This window comes from Podarcis pityusensis (assembly GCF_964106645.2).
Source record: "Podarcis pityusensis genome assembly, chromosome: Z".
Taxonomy (NCBI): Eukaryota; Metazoa; Chordata; class Lepidosauria; order Squamata; family Lacertidae; genus Podarcis; species Podarcis pityusensis.
This window is the reverse complement of record NC_138044.1, coordinates 15,651,074-15,671,620: the sequence shown is the minus strand read 5'-3', so window position 1 is coordinate 15,671,620 and position 20,547 is coordinate 15,651,074. Positions and strand designations below refer to the sequence as shown.

The 20,547-nt window shown below is 41.5% G+C and overlaps 1 protein-coding gene across 2 annotated transcripts in view; it reads left to right on the top strand.

Moving 5' to 3' along the window:
- Nucleotides 1–20,547, top strand: part of ABL1 (ABL proto-oncogene 1, non-receptor tyrosine kinase) — a 132,263-nt gene that overhangs the window by 80,429 nt on the left and 31,287 nt on the right. For both annotated transcript variants that reach the window (XM_080990597.1, XM_080990598.1), the window contains exon 4: nucleotides 12,292–12,564. In XM_080990597.1, the coding sequence (XP_080846723.1) occupies nucleotides 12,292–12,564 (273 nt within the window). The remainder of the gene's footprint in view (nucleotides 1–12,291; nucleotides 12,565–20,547) is intronic.

The window sequence follows — 20,547 nt, the reverse complement described above, 5'->3', positions numbered from 1 at the left end:
TGGAAGATTGAAAACCTGTGAAGATGACAAAAAATAAATAAATGAATAATAGCAAGAACAAATGACAAGAAAGGAGATTCTGACTAAACATTGGATATGTTTAGCCTGTAGAGCAGAAGACTGAGAGGTGATACGAGAGCCATCTTCAAAAATCTGAGGACTTCCGGGTTGGCGCCATTGATAATGGCGGATTTCCTCTGAGTCTCTGAGGGACCAGCTCCGCGGGATCGGGTCTTACCGCTGCGGCGAAGCGGGGGCCCTTTAAAAATCACAGGCGGGCGAAGCCTGTGAACATGGGGACTCGGCGGGCACCTTTTGTGCCCCCCCAAGTCGCGAAGGGACCCTTTTAAGGGCTCCGGAGCGGGACGGGGTGAGTGGTGCTGTGCTGAGAGTCGACTGCTTCTTCCGCGGAGTGAAGCCGCATAGCCGTTATCAGAGAGCGCTGACTTTTTCCTGGGACAATTTGACTTTGAAAGCAACTACCGGTGAGTAGGATTAAATTGGATTTAAAGGGAAAAAACAAGTTAATTCGGCACCAAAGCGGGAAGGTATAAACAGGAAGTCTGCCTTCCTTTCTTGTAAATAGATCAAAGCAAAGAGACTGTAAGCGGAAACTCGGAAAGACGTTTGAAAAAAGACTTAAATCTTAACATCTGGAAAAAGATCTCCCCTCCGGATTGCAGGAGAGGAGGGGGGAAAGGTTTGAACTGTATTTATCTGCAAAAAAAGGGGGAAAGGAAGTTAAAATCCACCGCCTAAAACCTGGGAACGGACTGCTCCGAGATAAGGAATGCCATTTTGTGGAAAGCCTATCGGTAAGCAGAGGACTTTTGACAGCTAACTCTGCAAAAGAGATACAGTGTTTCTGAACTTCTCCTGGTTTTAAAGTAACTGATTAAGTGCAACTGAAACTGTTGTTTTTATGTGAATTGGGGGACTTATAAGGACTATTTTCTTTTTTAAAAGTTGCAAGCTTTAGCTGTTACTGTGTCCCCCTAGAGGAGGCTTGACATTGCTACAATAACAACTGGGGCTAGAGGGATTTTCCATTCCAAAACAAATTTCCAGCCGTGGGATCGATCTTGAATTCTCATGAGAGTGTTATGGCAGATGGAAGAGGAAAGTTAGAGTTGGCGCAGGAAAAAACTACTAGGTCTGGCAGACCCTATCGGACAGATACTACGTTGCAGTGAAGGGCTTCAACATCTGGACCATCTGGAATACCAGGGGCTGCACCTCCACAGGTTAAACCAAAAGTTATGTCGTCCGAAGACGTTTTGGCACAGGCACTTGGAAAAATTAATGAATCTTTGGAAAATTTAGCTAGACAAGTAGCTGAAACAAATAAACAAGTAGCTGAAGCATCGGCTAAAATTGACCAGAATACTACAAGCATCAATAATTTGGGACAGAAGGTGAATACCAACACAGAGTCTATTGAAAAATTACTACAGGAATCTGCTTCGACTCGAAAGATAGCTGAAGAAGCAAAAGATATAGCAACTGCTACTCAAGAGAAGATACCACCGGTATATAAGCAACTGGAGGACCACGGCTTGACATTGCCTATGATTGAATTGAAAGAGAAACAAAGAAATTTAAGAATCAGGGCTGTACCAGAACGTGAGAAAGACAATCTGGCTGATTTTCTTACACAGGAATTCGCAGATTTCTGGCAACAGGATTTGGGGAAGGAAGAATTTAAGATAGAGAGTGCATTTAGACTTGGAAGAGGAGGAAGGAGGAATAAGGTGAGAGACTGCTTGATTACCCTTCGAACAAAAGAGGAGAGAGACAAAATTTTGAATCTGCATTACCAAAAGACTTTGGAAATTTACGATTCAAGTGTGGAGATATTCAAGGACATTCCAAAACATCTTTTGGACTTAAGGCTCAACTACGGAGATCTGGTTGCCCTGCTGAGAAGAAACAGAATCATCTTTAGGTGGGAATTCCCTCAAGGCCTGTCCTTTTAATATAAAGGAAGAAAGATAAAAATAAGATCAGTCAATGACAAAGATAGGTTTCTGAAGGATCACGGAGAAGATCTACAGAAAAAAGTGGAATCCGGAGAAGAGCCAAAAACACTGGAAAAAGGAATACTAGACATAGCAAATTTATATTTTGGACTGCATGGTCCAGAGAAAGAGATACCACTGACAGAACAAGAACAGACACTTGGCGCAGTTGGAGGTAAAGTGAAGTAACCCCATCATGGCTCTGCAACTGTTAAGTTGGAATTGTAATGGTTTGAACTCTCTCGAAAGAGAAAAAGTGTTTTTCATTTACTAAAAAAGGAACAATTGGACTTGATTTGTCTACAAGAAACACATGTAACAAGGTTACACAGGAAACTACTGATTAATAAGAGATTGGGACAGGAGTTTATCTCATCTGACAAAATCAAAAAAAGAGGAGTTGTGATATATGCAAAGGAGAGACTATCACCGAAATTAATTCTTAAAGATGACCAAGGAAGATTTTTGGCAATTGAAATTCAAGTTCAAGGAGAGAAATTTTTGATAGTAGGAATTTATGCACCGAATGAGGGGAAATCTGAATTCTTTAAAAAGTTGCATGAGACCTTATTGGATTATTTGGATTACAATCTGATTTTGATGGGGGACATGAATGGAGTAGTATCTACAAACATGGATAAGGCACAGAGACAGGTAGTTACCAAGGATGGTAGACTACCGAAAACATTTTTTGAGATGATAGACAATTTTGATTTAGTGGACACTTGGAGAACAAAGAACCCCTTGGGAAGAGAGGGAACCTTCTTTTCTGAAGCTAAGATGACATGGACTAGAATTGACCAAATATGGGTAACTAGAGGAATGGCACCAAAGATAAAGAAAGTGGAAATCTGCCCAAAAACCTGCTCCGACCATAATGCGGTAAGGATGGAGTTGAAACTAACATCAACTGGCTCCTTCAGATGGAGGATGAATGACACCCTATTTAGAGATGAAGAAGTTTATAAAAAGGCCCAAAAAACCTTGAGAGACTATTTTGAAATAAATATGAACACTAATGTAGAAAAAAGAGTAATCTGGGACGCAAGTAAAGCTGTCATGAGAGGGTTTCTGATACAACAGAATGCAATAAAGAAGAGAAGTCAAAATGAGAAGAAAGATAAAATTTTGGGGAAAATAAAAGAAAGTGAAAAGAAATTGAGAGCAAAACCAAAGTTGCAGGAGATTTTGAGAGAAATAAAGTTATATCAAGTACAATATATGGAAATGATGAATCAGGAAATAGAATGGAAAATTAAACAAATGAGACAAAAAACATTTGAATCAGCTAACAAATGTGGGAAATTGCTGGCCTGGCAAATGAAAAAAAGACAAAAATTAAAGACTACCACAAATTTAGAAGTGGAAGGAAAGAATATACATAACCCAACTGAGATTAGAAATTGTTTCCAGAGGTACTTTATACAACTATATACACAAGGGCCACAGAAGGAAATGGATATAGACCAATTTCTGAAGACAAATGGATTACAAAAAATATCCCAAGAAAGTAAGTTAATGCTGAACTATAAAATATCTGAACAGGAAGTAGAAGGTGCCATTCAAAATATGCAATTAGGCAAATCTCCAGGACCGGATGGGCTAACTTCTAGATATTATAGATTTTTGAAAGAGTGGTTATTACAACCTTTAAAGGAAGTCTGCAATGAAATATTGGAAGGGAAAAGGGCACCAGAGTCTTGGAAAGAGGCGTACATTACACTTATACCGAAGACAGAGACTGAAAAGACTCAGCTTAAGAACTACCGCCCTATATCGTTACTTAATGTGGATTACAAAATTTTTGCAGACATTTTGGCCAAGAGATTGAAAAAAGTATTGATGGAAGAGATTCATAAAGACCAAGCGGGCTTTCTCCTGGGAAGACGCTTGTCCGATAATTTGAGGAATATAATTGATATTTTGGAAAAACTAGAAGTGAACATAAATACTAAAGCATTTTGGTATTTGTGGACGCGGAGAAAGCTTTTGACAATATCTCTTGGAGTTTTATGAAGAAGAACCTACAGGGGATGGGGGTAGGCCAAGGTTTTGAAAACGGTATAAGTGCAATTTATTCAGAACAAAAGGCTAAACTAATTGCAAATAATGTGGTGACAGTACAAATTGAGAGCATTTGCAGATGACTTAGTATTGACGTTACAGGAGCCAGAATCTAGTACCAAAAGAGTTTTAGAACTGATTCAAGAATTTGGTCAAGTTGCAGGATTTAAGTTGAATAAGTTAAAGACCAAGGTTTTAGAGAAAAATTTAACACCAATGGAGAGAGAGAGGTTTCAGAATGGGAACTTATTTAAAGATAATTATGAAAAATGCTGGGCTGAAGTGAAAAAAGATTTAGAAATTTGGTCAAATTTGAAGCTTTCACTGCTGGGCCGTATTGCTGCGGTAAAAATGAATGTATTCCCTAGAATGTTGTTTTTGTTTCAAACACTGCAAATTGTGGACAAAATGGACTGTTTCAAGAGGTGGCAGAGAGATATTTCTAAATTTGTCTGGCAGGGCAAGAAGCCTAGAATAAAATTTAAAATATTAACAGATGCAAAGGAACGAGGTGGATTTGCCCTGCCAGACCTTAAAACTTTACTATGAATCAGCAGCTTTTTGCTGGTTGAAAGAATGGTTGCTTCTTGAAAACACTGACATTTTGGATCTAGAAGGGTTCAACAATGTATTTGGATGGCATGCATATCTGTGGTATGATAAGGTCAAAGCACATAAAGCATTTAAAAATCACATTGTCAGGAAAGCATTGTTTAATGTCTGGATAAGATACAAGGACTTATTGGAAAATAAAACTCCAAGGTGGCTGTCACCGATGGAAGCAAAAGCTCTGAAAAAGCTCAATATGGAGGCCAAATGGCCGAAATATTGGGAAATTTTGGAACAAGACGGAGATAGACTGAAATTGCAGAGTTTTGAGAAATTAAAAAACAAAGTGCGAGATTGGCTTCATTATTATCAGATAGTGGAGGCATATAAGTTGGATACGAAAATTGGTTTCCAGGTGGAAAAATCAAAATTAGAAACAGAACTATTAGAACCTAAAACTAAGATTTTGTCAAAGATGTATAACTTGCTGTTGAAATGGAATACTCAGGATGAAATGGTGAAATCTGCTATGATTAAATGAGCACAAGATGTTGGACATAACATAATGATGGCTGACTGGGAACAGTTATGGACCACAGGTATGAAGTTTACGGCATGTAATGCCTTAAGAGAGAATATTATGAAAATGATATACAGGTGGTACATGACCCCAGTCAAGCTTGCAAAAAATTAATATTTGCCCGATAACAAATGTTGGAAATGTAAAGAAACTGAAGGTACATTCTTTCACCTTTGGTGGACGTGCCCAAGGATTAAGGCTTTCTGGGAAATGATATACAATGAACTGAAAAAAGTATTTAAATATACCTTCTTGAAAAAACCAGAGGCCTTTCTCCTGGGCATAGTCGGTCAATTGGTGCCAAAGAAGGATAGAACTTTTTTCATGTATGCCACAACAGCAGCAAGAATACTTATTGCAAAGTATTGGAAGACACAAGATCTACCCACTCTGGAAGAATGGCAGATGAAGTTGATGGACTATATGGAACTGGCAGAAATGACTGGCAGAATCCGAGACCAGGGAGAAGAGTCAGTGGAAGAAGATTGGAAGAAGTTCAAAGATTATCTACAGAAATATTGTAAAATTAATGAATGTTAGAAAGATGTTGGATAGAAATTAAGTGGTTTCCAGCTGTAATGCTTTAAGGGAATATGAAAAATGGGTTGTTAAGAGGTAAAAATCTAATGTTACTATTTTAAGACCAAAGATTAGGACAAATAAAGAGGGTAAGGATTTGCTGAACCAACAAACTGAACTGGAATACAAAAAAGGGAGGTATGAGGAGGTCCGGGAAACAAGCTAAGGAAAAATAAGCAATGGAAAAATTGAGTGGTTTTTAATCATTTTTATTTTGTATTTTTTTTTCTTTTTCATTTGTTATTGTAATATTTAAAAAAATCTTAATAAATATCTTATTAAAAAATAAATAAATCTGAAAGGCTATCCCATGAAAGATGGAGCAAGCTTGTTTTTTGCTGCTCCAGGGGGCAGGACCTGAACCAATGGATTCAAATGACAAGGAAGTTGTTGTTGTTTAGTCATGTCCGACTCTTCGTGACCCCATGGACCAGAGCACGCCAGGCACTCCTGTCCTCCACTGCCTCCCGCAGTTTGGTCAGAGACAAGGAAGTACGTAGGTTCCAACTAAACATTAGGAAAACCTTTCTGGCAGTAAAAGGTGTTAAACAATGGAGTGAATTCCCTTGGAAGGTGGTGGATTCTCCTTCGCTTGAGGTTTTTAAACAGAGGCTGGCTATCTGTCAGGGAGCCTAGTTGTGATTTCTGCATTGCAGGGGGTTGGACGAGATGACCTTTGGGTATTCATTTCCTATCAATGTTTGGTTTTTATTATTGTTCTGTCTATGTTTTTACAGTTCTTGCTTTTAACTATAAGCTGCTTTGAGTCCCATCAAGGGAAAAGGTGGGGTTTAACAACAACAACAACTTTTTGAATATGTTGTAATAATAAATAGCATCTATTATTATTGTTATTATTATTATTATTCAATTGAAACCCTCTGAGGATGGTAAAATAAGAAACGAGCACTTGTTGTTTTATTGTTGTTTTTATTTTTATTACTAGTAATAATTATAATTTATTTTTTTACCTGCCCTTCACAATAAGGTTCCAGGGCAGGTTATAGCAATTTAAAAATACAATACAGTGGTACCTTGATTTGCATACATTTTGGTTTGCATAAGTTTTGGATTACAAACACGTCAAACCCAGAAGTGCGGGTCCCAGTTTGCAACCTTTTTTGGGGGGGATTACGAATGTGGTTTTTTTGGAGGCCCCATTGGTGAAAGCACGCCTTGGATTACAACCTGTTTCAGTCTACAAACAGACCTCCAGTATTATGGTTGTAAACCAAGGTACCACTGTACTGAAAATATTTTACGACAAACTACAGTCACAAGAACCAGGGTAAAGAGCTTTGTCTTCAGCACAGGACACAAACTAAGCAGTGAAGGTGCCCAGTACATCTCTGTGGGGAGAGATTTAGATCTTCTTGCTGACATAAGGCAGTGCAGCATCAGCGACAAGGTGTTCTGCCACTTGTAGCCTGCTCCAGCATTGCGATAAGGCACTCTGTTTAGTCTGGCAGCACTCTCAGTGCCAAGGAATGACCAATACTCGCTATGATAATCAGTTTAGATTTGCGCAAAGCAGGTTAATAGTTTTTCTTTCCATGGAACTGTTTTAATTGGAATTATTGGGAATGGGTACCAGCAGGATGATTTCATTAAAGCGAACAGCCACTGGCTTACCACCAGGAATCTATGGATTTTCATCCTAATTTTATTGTGAAGGGAAGAGAAGAAGACACCAAGAGTCTCAGCAGGCCTAGTTCTTAAACGATCAAGATATGTAGATGACGTGTTAATTTCTACAAAAATTAAACAGGAATATGAACAGGTAGTATCACAGTTACAGAAGAAATTTGATGTGGTAGAATTAGGCATAGCTAAAAATTACTTATCCATGCAAATTGAGAAAGGCAAAAATGGATCTTTTCTGGTTCATCAAACTGCAAAAATTGATGACCTTGTTGAAATGCTATGTTTAGAAAATGCAAATGGGAAGGAAACGCCTATGGTATGTGGTTTCACCTTTACAGGTGAAGATAAACCATTTCCTAACAAAACTTTGTATCGTTCTGCTATAGGCAAGCTAAATTTTATTCAAAGAATCTCAAGACCAGATATAACTTATGCTTTTCACTTTCTGGCAAAATTTGTGGAAAAGCCCACTACACAATGTTTTTCTGCTCTTAAGAGAGTGGTAATGTACCTTAAACATACCAAACATTATAGGTTGCAGTTTACATCAAGCATTGACAAAGGTTTTGAAATTTTCTGCGATGCATCTCATGCAGTGGAACAAAATAATTGCAGGGGTGTGTCTGGTATGGTGTTTTGTTATAACGGTTGTCCATTTGAATGGAAGTCCCAGACACAAACCATTATTTGTCTCTCCACAACAGAGAGTGAATTATGTGTATGCGTTCAGGCCACTCGTGATGTGGAATGGTATTTGCAGGTATTTGCAGACCTACAGATGCAAGTAACACTACCAGTAAAAGTTTACCTTGATTCTCAGAGCGGCCTCGCTATCCTATGTTCAGAGACCAATACGCAGTGCACTAGAGTCTTAAGATTACGTTTAGAATTTGTAAAGAAACTAATTGCTGATGAAATGGTTGTATTTAAATATGTTCCAGGTGACAATCAAATTGCAGACATTTTTACAAAAGCACTTCCAAAGGTTACACATGAAAGACATGTACAAAGTATGCTTTATGTTTTTGTTCCACAATGATGAACCGCAGGGGAAATGTTGAATGGTTACTTTAAATGTAAAGGTTCATCATTGTTCCACTCGATGTGTATGTCTTTAAGGGGCCAGAGCAAGGGCCAGAGCAAGATAACGAGACCCAGCTTTACAGCTGTGAAACATAGCAGGTGCTGCTGAGTTGTATTGATTAAGCTGTGTCAGCAATTGGGTGTAGTATATAAGGAGCAGCACCTAGCTCTCCCTTCCCCCTGGGGGATGGGTTGGTGGTTGGGTCATGTTTGTTTGTTAATGTATTTAGTGTAAAAGGAGTTTTTGTTTTTGTAATTAAAACCTTGTTTAAGTTATTTTTGAGTCCCTTTTTAATGCATGGTCTCCCCAGCAAGCTCTCTGCAGCACTACCATACTGCAAATAACCACACTGTGCCACTGTCTCCATCTCTTATAACATTAGCACTTGTGGACAGCCAGTGAAGCTGAATGTTGGAGGTTTCAGGAAAGATAAATGAAAGTACTTATTCACACAGTGCAAGGTTAATAACTGCAGCACTTAACTCCTACAGGAGGCAGTGGTGGCCATCAACTTTGATGGCTCTAAAAGAGGATGTGACAAATTCATGGAGGAGAGAGCAATGCATGGCTATTAGCCACCATAGTTATTCTCTGCCTCCATGGTTGGAGGCACAAATGCTTCTCATTGCCAGTTGCTGGAAACCACTGGAGTGCTCTTGTGTTTGCATCCTGCTTGTGAGTTTCCCATGGCCTTCTTGGTTGGCCACTGTGAGAGCAGGATGTTGGACTTCATGGACCATTGGTCTGAACCTGCTGTAGGGCTCTTATATCCCCCTCCCCCCGGGTTGGAGGCAGTATGAATACTTCTTCTGAATACCAGTTTCTGGGAATCACAAGTGAGTAGAGTTGCTGCTGCACTCAGGTCCTGCTTGTAGGTTCCTGTTGGGGCGTCTAGTTGGCTTCATTGAGATCAGGGTGCTGGACTAGATGAGCCAGTGACCTGATCCAGCAGGCTTTTCTTATGTTCTTACAACTGTATCAATATATTTTCAGCCCCCTAGACCTTTCTGTCCAGCGCTCAGAACTCTCCCCAGGCCACACTGGTCTTGTTTTATACCCCAAGTGATGATGCGGGTGGTGCTATGGTCTAAACCACTGAGCCTCTTGGGCTTGTCTTCGGAAGGTTGGCAGTTTGAATACGCAATGAGATGAGCTCCTGTTGCTCTGGCCCAGCTTCTGCCAACCTAGCAGTTCAAAAGCACACCCGTGGAAGTACATAAATAGGTACCGCTGCAGCAGGAAGGTAAATAGCATTTCCATGCGCTCTGGCACTTGTCAGGGTCTTCCTTGCGCCAGTAGCAGTTTAGTCATGCTGGCCACATGACTTGGAAAGCTGTTTGTGGACAAATGCCAGCTCCCTCAGCCTGAAGTGATGTGAGCACCACACCGCATAGTCGCCTTCGACTGGACTTAACTGCCCAGGGGTCCATTACCTTTTACCCCAAGTGTTTTTGCCTGGCTGGGCTGTGTCCTTGAACTCTCCAGTTAAAGGATCAGAGAGCTTTGTAGCATGAAAGACAGATAGACAGATGGTCAAATATCCAGACTGGTTCAAAGGCAGCTTTCTTTTATTTCTTTCACAAAATTTGGTATTATAAAAAGAACAACAACAACAAAAACCCACCTCAAAGTGGTTTACAAAAGAATAGAAGAATAAAATTATTGGTAAAATAGATAATTATAATCAACCACAAGCTAAAAATCAGATTAAAACACATGTCAACATTCTACATATCTAGGCAGGCTTGTCTAAACCAAAATGTTTTGTAAGAGGTATTGAAAAGAGTATAGCGAAGACACCTGCCTGATGTCAACAGGCAGGGTGTTCCAAAGTTGTGGTGCTGCCATGCTGAAAGATTGATTTCTTACTAATCCAAAAGCTTTCTCTGATGCAGCTTGTCCAGGATTGGGGCAGCACTGTTATAAAAAAGTGGGATCAGTTGAGAAGTGGGATCTGATGGGGGTCTAGACGGGAGAGATACTTCATTTCTTTAAACTTTTACATTTACTATTTGCAAAAGCCTGGTGGGGTGGGGGGAGGCCATGGAAAAAATGCACTCCAGTGTCGTCTGCTTGGCTCAAAATCTTGGCACAACATTTTTGGGGCAGTCTCCTTTGTGGTCTGCCCAGATTGCAAGCTCTGATATATATGCCAGGCTCATATATTGCTTATGGGATCGAACCTGGGCCTTAGAAGGGCTGTAGCTAAGGGGTGGAACATCTGTTTGCATCTGTGAAAGGTCCCAGGTTCAATCCCTGGTGTCTTCACATAGGGTTGGGATTGTTCCCTCCCTGAAACTCTGGCAAGTGTGGATAGTATTGAGCTAGATGAACCTATGGTCTGACTTGAAATAAGGCAGCTTCCTATTTTTTTCAAAATTATGAGAACTGGAATCTTACATACTTCTTAGAGGAAAGGACTTTAGTTCACTGGTAGAGCATCTGCTTTGCATGCAGAAGGCTCCAGGTTCAGTCCCCAGCATCTCCAGGTAGAGCTGGGACTATTCCCTGACTGAAATGCCAGAAGAGCTGCTGCCAGTCAGTGTAGACAAACCTGAGCTGGATTGACCCAATGATCCGACTCAGCATAAGGTAGTTTCCAGTGAATTTGCAGAGCAGCACATCTGACATCAATATGAAACAGAGCCTTCGGTATTATTGGCTCACTCCTGTGGAATGCTCTTCCAACAGAGAGATTCAAGCAGGCGCCTTCTATATTAACCTTCAAACGTTCACTGAAAACTTTCCTTATGCAGATAATTACAGGAAAACATTTTCCTATAATAGTTAGCTGGCAATCTGTTTTAATTTGTGGTTAGCTTTTATTATATTACAGTTGCTTGAAACCTCCCTGATGTTGCTGTTGCTTTTATTAAATTGCAACGTGCAAATATTATTTTTTTTAACAAAAGAATATTAATTTATTTTATTTACTGATAAATATATTTATATACTGCTAAGTCAGTATATTAATTGCCTGTATGATAAAAATATAAATATGTAGGAAAGCTTTTAGGAATAACTTAAGAGACTGCCTTATCCCTTATGCACCCCATATATTCTTGTGGTCTGCAAGTTCCAAAGCTCTCGGAAGACGTCTCTGCAGTAACTCTGAGCGTGCAGGAACCTTTAGTGTGGCTGCTCCTGTTCTGTGAAACGGCATTTCTGTCAAGAAACGACAGGGGCCCACTCTCTGTACTTCCTGGAAACATTTTTGTTCTGACAGGCTTTCACAGCTGGACAAAGGCATCTTTTACCATGCATGTCCACTTCTTAGGGTTTTAGTCTTAAAAAAAAAGTGTTCATCATTTGTGAGTTGTTAACTTTTTTATTATCTTAAACGTGAATCACCTTGATATGGTGGTTTGGAAGGTGACAAATAAATTAATTATGATAATAAGTTTTAATTGGATGATTTAATTTAGAGATTTAATTTGATGATTTTAATGTATTGGTTCATTTAACCTTTCATATTGTAATCTTTTCTAACCTTTTGGTGATGTTTTATTATTACTATTACTATTACTATTACTGTATTTTGATGCAATATTTGATGCAAATATATATTTTGGTTTAAGTTATTTTTAATATTGTATTAGTGCATATATTTTATCTGTGGTTGATATGACCATGGCGGTTGAAACAGCAATAATAAACTAGTAACTGTATAAATATGTGCCATGTAAATGAATAAACATGCAATTTTGTGGTTCATGGAGTTGTGGTGCATGGAGTTGTGGTGACTCTCTCTTCCTCTCTGCTTTTGCTCCCAGCTCTACGTGTCTTCGGAGAGCCGCTTCAACACTTTGGCTGAGCTGGTCCACCATCACTCGACTGTGGCAGATGGGCTGATCACCACTCTGCACTACCCGGCCCCCAAGCGCAACAAGCCCACGATCTATGGTGTGTCCCCCAACTATGACAAGTGGGAGATTGAACGGACGGACATCACCATGAAGCACAAACTTGGAGGGGGCCAGTATGGCGAGGTATACGAAGGCGTCTGGAAGAAGTATAACCTCACAGTGGCGGTGAAGACCTTAAAGGTAGGTACTGAAACCTTTTCTTATCTTCTCTCTTTCTACCACTCTTCTGTTTGGTAGCCACTGCCCTTTTAAAGAGGAAAACTCCACCACGCTTAGAAGGCCCCAAAAGGTACAGACTCCCCCTAATGAAGAAAGGTTGCAGCATTTGGGACTTTTTAGTTTAGAGAAAAGGTGAGAAAGGTGACATGATAGAAGTTTATGAAACTATGCACGGCATGGAGAAAGTGGTTAGGGAGTAGTTTTTCTCCTTCTCTTATGATACCTGTGGGAATGCAATGCAGCTGAATGTTGAAAGATTCAGGACAAATAAAAGAAAGGACTTCTTCACACAGCAGAGCACAGTTAAACTATGGAACTCGCTCCCACAGGAAACAGTGAAGGCCACCAACCTGGATGGATTTAAAAGTTGATTAGACAAATTGGTGGAGGAGAGGGCTATGAGTGGCTGATCACCCTGATTGCTATGTTCCACCTCTACTGTCAGAAGGTTTGCACCTTCACTGTACTCTCTTTGGTGCGTGGAAGAAACATTTTTGTTTAGGCAGAGCCCTGATATGTAGAATGTTGACCTGTGTTTTATCTTCATGTTTATTTTAATTGCTTTCGAAGATTTAAAATAGTTTCTACACTCTACCTCCACTGTCAGAGGCAGCAGTATTCCTGGATACCAGTTTCTGGAAATAACAGGAGGGGAGAGTGCTCTTGTGCTCAGATCCTTCCTGCAAGTTTCCTCTGCAGGCATCTGGTTACCCAGTGTGAGAAGATGCTGGGCTAGTTGGGCCCTCTTTTTATATTCTTAGGATTTGCATTTGAACTGCTGAGTTGTTTTCCCACCTCTGATTTGTACCCCTAGAGAAGCAAATTCCTCAAGTCGGCTTTGTGGATTCTTTTTTAAGAGCATATGCAGACAGTGACACCTAGTGTTCTAACCATGCAGATTATAAGACTTTGGGGGCGGGGGGGGGGAGAGAAATGTTCCTTTCTGATTGCTGCAGATATAGCCTCCATTAACAGATACATTGCGCTCCCTGGGCAGGTGTTTTACTTACTTTAAAAAACAAACAAAAAAAACCTGTACTTTCATCCAGAAATCTCAGCGTTACCAGGAACAGTATTCTTCAGTCATCAAATGCAACTAGGTAAATAGGAATGTTTTCAAATTCCTCTCAAAAAAGTGAATGACAATGTGCACATCATGGGGAATGCCTTCCACAATCTATTAGTAGCAGTAGCAGCAGCAGCAGTATTTAATGTATATGTATCCTGCCTTTCTCTCAAATTAGGATTCAAAGGAGCTTAAAATATTAATAACATATTTATAAAATATGAAACAATAAAAACAAATTAGTTAAAAACAATAAGTAATAATACATCAGAATGTATTGAGAGACAGCAATTAGAATCTAGTTTGCCCAGTGGTCAGCGTTGTCTGCTCCTTAGTTTTCAAAGCTCTGTCTGAACATCTGGTTGGCTGCTGAAAATTGGATGTTGGACTACATGGGCCATTGGCCTGATTCAGCATAAGCTCTTCTTATGTTCTCTGCATCTGATGGAATGGGATCTGTTCTGCAAAGTGCTTCTTATGGTGTAATGAAAATGGTTAGTCTTTGGCTCAGTCTGTGCTATACATCTTAAGCAGTATCAGACCCCTCAGTCATGAAACCACCACCACTACCACTCTGAGCTTCTATGGGGAGCTGGAACCGCAGAACTTAACATCGGGGAGAGTCTGTAAGGAAGGTAGTGATCTCTCAGATATTTGGGGCAGGAGCTGTGTAATACACTTTATATGTTATTATCACTTATATATACATTTTTAGGAACATTTAACCCAAGTATATGTGAGGGGAATAGGGGGTTTCCTAACAACTTCACATAAACTATGCAAAGGAGGAGGTTGCAGCAGATTCTCCAGGTCTAGTATCTTCAGTTCAGATAAAGCAAAGGAATCTGAACACCCACAAGTCCTTTAGACCTGTTGGTCTGCAATGCCAAATGCCCACTGTATTTCAGCCCTTGACACAGTTCTGGATTGCAGAATTTAATCATGTGAGATACATGCCTCCACCACTATCCCAGTCATGCCATACTGCTTTGTAGCTTTTTTGGGTGGTGGAGGGCAGGCTTGCCATTTCCACGGGTAACTTCCCTCCTCCCGCAAACCACCTCTTCCTGCTCTGGGAAGCTGATTTCTCTTAGATGTTTCAGTTATGCATTCTATCGTAAAATCTCCCTGTTTTTCTGAGTTGAAAGCGGGTACTTTGCCACGCTCCGCCGCCAATTCCTAAACGCCAGATAAATACTTAATGAAGGATGACTGGAAGCTGGGACTAAAATAATATAAAGCGGCTTTTTCTTTCTCTCCCTCTCCCCCTCTCTCTCTGTGCAGGGAGAGCTATCAGAGCACTCAGAGAAACTCTCCCCAAAAAGGTGCAGAGCCTGAAATTATGCATGGCTAAAAACACACTTGAAAGGCAGGTTCCTAATCCACCTTCCTTAAATCCGTCAATCTAGTCTTAGACTGCAGGATTAGGGCGCCTTCTTCAAAGGTGTGGAGAATGCCGGGTGGTGTTTTGTTTTTTGTTTTTTTTAAAAACACCTCATATCTGTCTTTAGACACCAGCAGGGGGAGACAGGCCCTTAGCGGTCTCTTTGCAGGGAGAACTCTTGAGAGGTATAATTTGTCTTCCAGAAAAGAGTTTCCAAAGCACTTTGGGCATCCCTTCCCTCCGTCCCTCGCCGTGCCTGCCCCCGCAGCAAAGAAGATCGACACCTTAAAATAATAACGGGAAGGAGGCTGCCTTGGTAGTTTCAACGGACGTCGCTCATGATGAATTATTCCTGCTGCAGCCTATTTATTATCCTGCTTCAAAGTGGCTGGAAGCGACTCAGTGCGTCTTGGCAAAGTAGTTCCTACAGAGAGGAAAAACGAGGGCTGGGGGGACCCCGTCCAGTGCTTCGGTAATGTTGAGCTCCATAGGGCCATTAAGTAAGACTTCAATTAGCACATTGCATTTGGCAAGAGAGAAAGAGAGAGATCGAGATCAAGGATATTTGACAACCTGATTTGCCCAGAGCAGAATGGAAGGGAACCTCCTTCTGACAATCCTCAATTTAGAACCTAACTTCTCTGACTTTGCAAAAGTTTCCCCAACTTCTGAGATTGCATTTCAGCCTTTAGGACTTGCCTACAATTGATTGAAACCGCCAGCCTACACCCAGAGATTTGGCTTGGGTTGTTTTCGAATTGATACAGCAACTCTTAGACTTCTTCATCTCTGTGGCCCCATGGTCATGTCAGCCCCAGCAGGGGAGAGTGCTCCTGTGCTCAGACATTGGTTGCTGGGACCTTCTGAATGCAAGGCCTGAGCTTTAAGCCTTTGATATTCCTCTTCTCTTCAAAGTAAAGTAAGATTCCAGTTCTTATGGTTATTAATAGAAGGAATTTAAGGGGGGATGCCAGAGATTAAACCTGGATCTTCTGCATGCAAGTCGTAGTTATCTTGATTTCAGTAAGGCTTTTGACAAAGTCCTCCCTGATATTCCTGTGAAGAAGCTGATAAAATGTGGACTGGATGAGATAAATGTTAGGTGGATTTTTAGCTGGTTGACTGACCAAATCCAAAGGGTACTCACTCATGGTTCCTCATCATCCTGGACAAAAGTGGCAAGTGGGGTGTCACAGGGTTCTGTCCTGGGCCCATTGTTGTTCAACCTCTTTATAAATGACTTGGAGGAAGGAATTGAGGGGGTGTTCATCTAATTTGCAGATGACACCAAACTGGGAGGCGTAGGCAATGCCACTGAAGACAGAATCAGGATTCAAGATTACTTTAACTGATTGGAGAAGTGGCTCCAAACTAGAGAAATTAATTTCAGTAGGGACAAATGTCAGCTTCTGGGCTGGCAGGAAGATCCATCAATTTAAGACGGCGGACACCTGGCTTACTAGTAGTACATGTAAAAAGGACCCAGGGGTCTTAGTGGATCACAAGCTTAACATGAGTTAATGGTGTGATGCAGCAGCATAAAAAGCTAATGCTATTTTAGGCTGCATCAAGAGAAGTATCCAGATCAAGGGAAGTAATAGAATAACTTTATTCTGCTTTGGTCAGACCCCACCTGGAGTAATGTGTCCAGTTCTGGGCGCCACAGTTTAAGAAGGATAATGACAAGCTAGAACATGTGCAGAGAAGGACATCCAAGATGATCAAGGATTTGAGGCCAAAGGTTTACAATGTACCGCAGGCCAGAGGTTATTGATATTCTGCAACCTGAAAACATTGAAAACCTCTGGCCTCAGGCTGTGGAACATCAAAAACCTCTGGCCTCAGGTTGCAGAATATTTTGCCCCACAACCATTCCCCTTTTGCAGAGCTTTTGTTGCCTGCATCAAGACAAGACAAGGCCTCTCCATTGTTTTAGCACACAAGAGCTTGATTTCTCTCCCCCGCCCCCATCCCCCAGGCTTTCTGTGGTCCTACAGATCTGGCCAGGCGCTTGCTCCATTTCCTCTGATGATGTGATGTGATTGAATCCAGCAGCCTGACCCACCTGGGTGCCTCTGGAGGGTCACGTTTGAGACATCCATCCTGCAGCTGACGTTGGCCACGGCCTCTTTCCAGCCCCAGCCTTGTGGGAGGCTGAAGATCAGTCAGCCTGGAATCTTTTCATGCCCAATAGGCTTACAAACAAATTATTGCCACTGTCAGGCTTCCCCTGATAGTTCATGCATGCTGTGGTCTTCCTGGAAGAGGAGGAAAATGAGGTGTACATCAAGGAGCTAAGACAGAGATTCTGGAAGAGGTTTTTCATTGCATCATAGAAGCAGAGGCAGTGTGGTGTAGTGGTTAGCATCTTTGACTAGGACCTGGGAGAGACCAGGGTTCAAATTCCCACTTGGCCATGAAACTCACTGAGTGACCCTGACCACTTCCTCCCACCCTAGCCCTCCTCACAGGGTTGTTGCGGGGATTAAGCAAGGAGGGGGAGAACCATGTTCACCAGCATAAATGAAACCAACCAACCAACCAACCAACCAACCAGGAAGTCAGAATTCCACAGCAAAGGGTGAAAGGGAATAAGGATGGAGGAGAAACTCAATTCAGTTTGCATTTTAATTTGCACTTTCTGGAACCATGAACAAAACCAGGTGCAAGGTTTTTTCCTGAATTTGCACTTCTCTGAAATTTTCAGTGTGGTTCTCCAGAAAGGTAATGTTTACAAAATGTTTACAAAAATGTGTATATTTGGGCAAAGTGTGCCTAACAATGTATACATGAGTGAAAATAGCATTTAAAACTTAATATATGACTTGGGTCCCAAATATCTGAGATATTGCCTCCTTTCTTACAGATCCTCATGAGTGTTAAGATCAGTGGGGGGAGGGGCTTTTTGTAGTTTTACCTCCCTCAGAAATTTGGGGGAGGGTGGCAGCCCAGGGGAGGACATTCCCTTGTAATAGCCCCTAAGTTGTGGAATTTCCTCCCCATAGTGGTGCATCTAGCACCTCCATTATACAGCTTTTCGAAGCACCTATTTACCCTGACTTTTTGACACTTGAGATGTGTGTTTTCAGGGCCCACCCCATTCCTGTGGTTGTAATCTGTTTTAAGTGTTCTGAATTATAAATTGTTGGGACCTGCTAGTGAGGCACAGGTAATAATAATAATAATAATAATAATAATGTGGTACCTCGGGTTAAGAACTTAATTTGTTCTGGAGGTCTGTTCTTAACCTGAAACTGTTCTTAACCTGAAGCACCACTTTAGCTAATGGGGCCTCCCGCTGCTGCCACACCGCCGGAGCACAATTTCTGTTCTCATCCTGAAGCAAGGTTCTTAACCCGAGGTAATATTTATGGGTTAGCAGAGTATGTAACCTGAAGCTTATGTAATTTGAAGCGTAAGTAACCCGAGGTACCCCTGTATAAGGCTATAGCTATCAGTCTATAGAGCACTCTAATACGAGTGCTCATTATATCTAGTTCGTGGCACTAGTCATCATCCGACGAATTTTGAGCACTCCTGTGCAGAATCTGGCAACGTATGTTGTAGCAGGGTTGGTATCTGAAAGCAGCAGGGAAGTATAAAATTGTCCTGTGTGCCCTGGATACTTATGCAGTAATGGTAAGATGAGGCTAGTACGAATGTCTCTATAGTAAAGACTCTGGAGAAGCACGTGGTCTGTTGTTTCTATTTGTCCAGAGTCACAGGGGCATTGTCTCTAGGCATCATTGCAATTCAAGAGCATATTCTGGACAAGCAGAAGCACTTAGGGAAGGACTAGGAGGGTTGTGGCCTGGGAAGAGTCCTAAGGGCCAGATAGAGAAGGCTGGAGGGCCACATTCCTGAAGTTCCCCATTCCTTGTAAGCTGTTGCAACCCACTGTGAGACCAGCTGGTAATGACAACGAGGATGGTAATAGGAAAAAAAATGCTTGCAAAATTCTAATATTTGACTCTAAAATGCCGTGGAAATGTGGAGAGCTGAACTTAAAACTAAGGGGTGAGGTGAGTGAATCCAGGAGAAACAAAAATTGATAGATTTGCCCAGCGCTAGAAAAGAAGCTGCATTGTAGGGCTCATGAGAGCTGGACTCTGTTCTGTGGGTTCTCAGTCAGTAGCCTCATGCAGATTCCTTTCACACCCTCTCTCTATAAGAAAATAAATGGCTTATTAAGTAAACAGAATGTAGAAGGACAGGAAATCACAGCATGGGGTAACTCTGTCTCTTGACCACCACTCCCAGGCTCAAAGGCTATAAAGCCAACCTGGATTGTGAACCTTTATTTAGCATGCCTAGCCAACATGTCTCCAGAGTTCTGAAGAAGATTCTTGAGGACAAGAAACTTGTTTAGAAGCTAAGATTCTTCACAGCCAGCACTAACCACTAGGTTTCTCGGCTGTGTGATTTATAGCCAGACTTATTTTTTTACCCTTCGCCTTACCGTTCAGACATCATCCTTGCTTACTTTTTATTAGCCCGGTTTCTGTTGGCTAGGGAGAGGAAGTCACCTGCCAGCTGCCAGTCAAACTAATTGGAAGCAAATACATGGATGGGGTGAAAATGCCGAACAGCAAAATGAGCACTGAGCCAGATTTTAAGAACATAAGACGGGCCTGCCAGCTGAATCGTTCCAAAGGCTCATCTAGTACAGCATACTGTCCTCACAGTGGTCAACCAGATCCCTCGAACAGAAGCCTGTAACCGGGACCTGAGTGCAATGGTAGCACTTTCCCCACTTGTGATTCCTAGCAGCTGGGAACAGGAACATCTTTAGTCCTCAGGGCTGGCCAGATACATTCAAGCACCTCTAGCAGAAAAACTCTCACACCAAATTAGAGTTGGTACAGTGTGGTGATTAGAGTACCAGACTAGGACTTGGGAGACCAGGGTTCAAATCACCCACTTGGCCATGAAGCACACTGGGTGTGACCTTGGGCCAGTCACTGTCTCTCAGCCTAACTTTCCTCACGTGGTTGTGGGGATTAAATTGGGGGGGGCACTACTATGTACACCACCCTGAGCTCTTTGGGGAAGAAGGTGAGGTATAAATGCAGGGATGTACCAAAAATTTTCTTGAAGCTACCAGCATGAGTTTGACCAAACTGCGGGAGTGCCTGGTGTGCTCTGGTCCATGGGGTCACGAAGAGTCGGACAAGACTAAACAACTAAACAACAACAACTAAAAAATTAATCTGTGCAAGCCCCATTGAAAAAAGTGGAGGCCACAATCTAGTGTAGTTCTCATTCATTTTACTAGCCGCTGTGCAGGAGAAATTCCAGCAAGCAGGTGGCATTGGGCTGGATCTCCCCTTTTCCTAGCTTCTGAAATTCCAAGGTTTCTTCTCCGTTTCACAGTGGTGCTGCCTCTGTGCCATTTTCCCACCTCCCAGTATCCCCTTCTGCCATTTTCTGCCTTATCCCTCATCAATGTTTTGTTTTCCTGCCCAGAAAGAAAGAAGCCCAGGGACAGAGAACA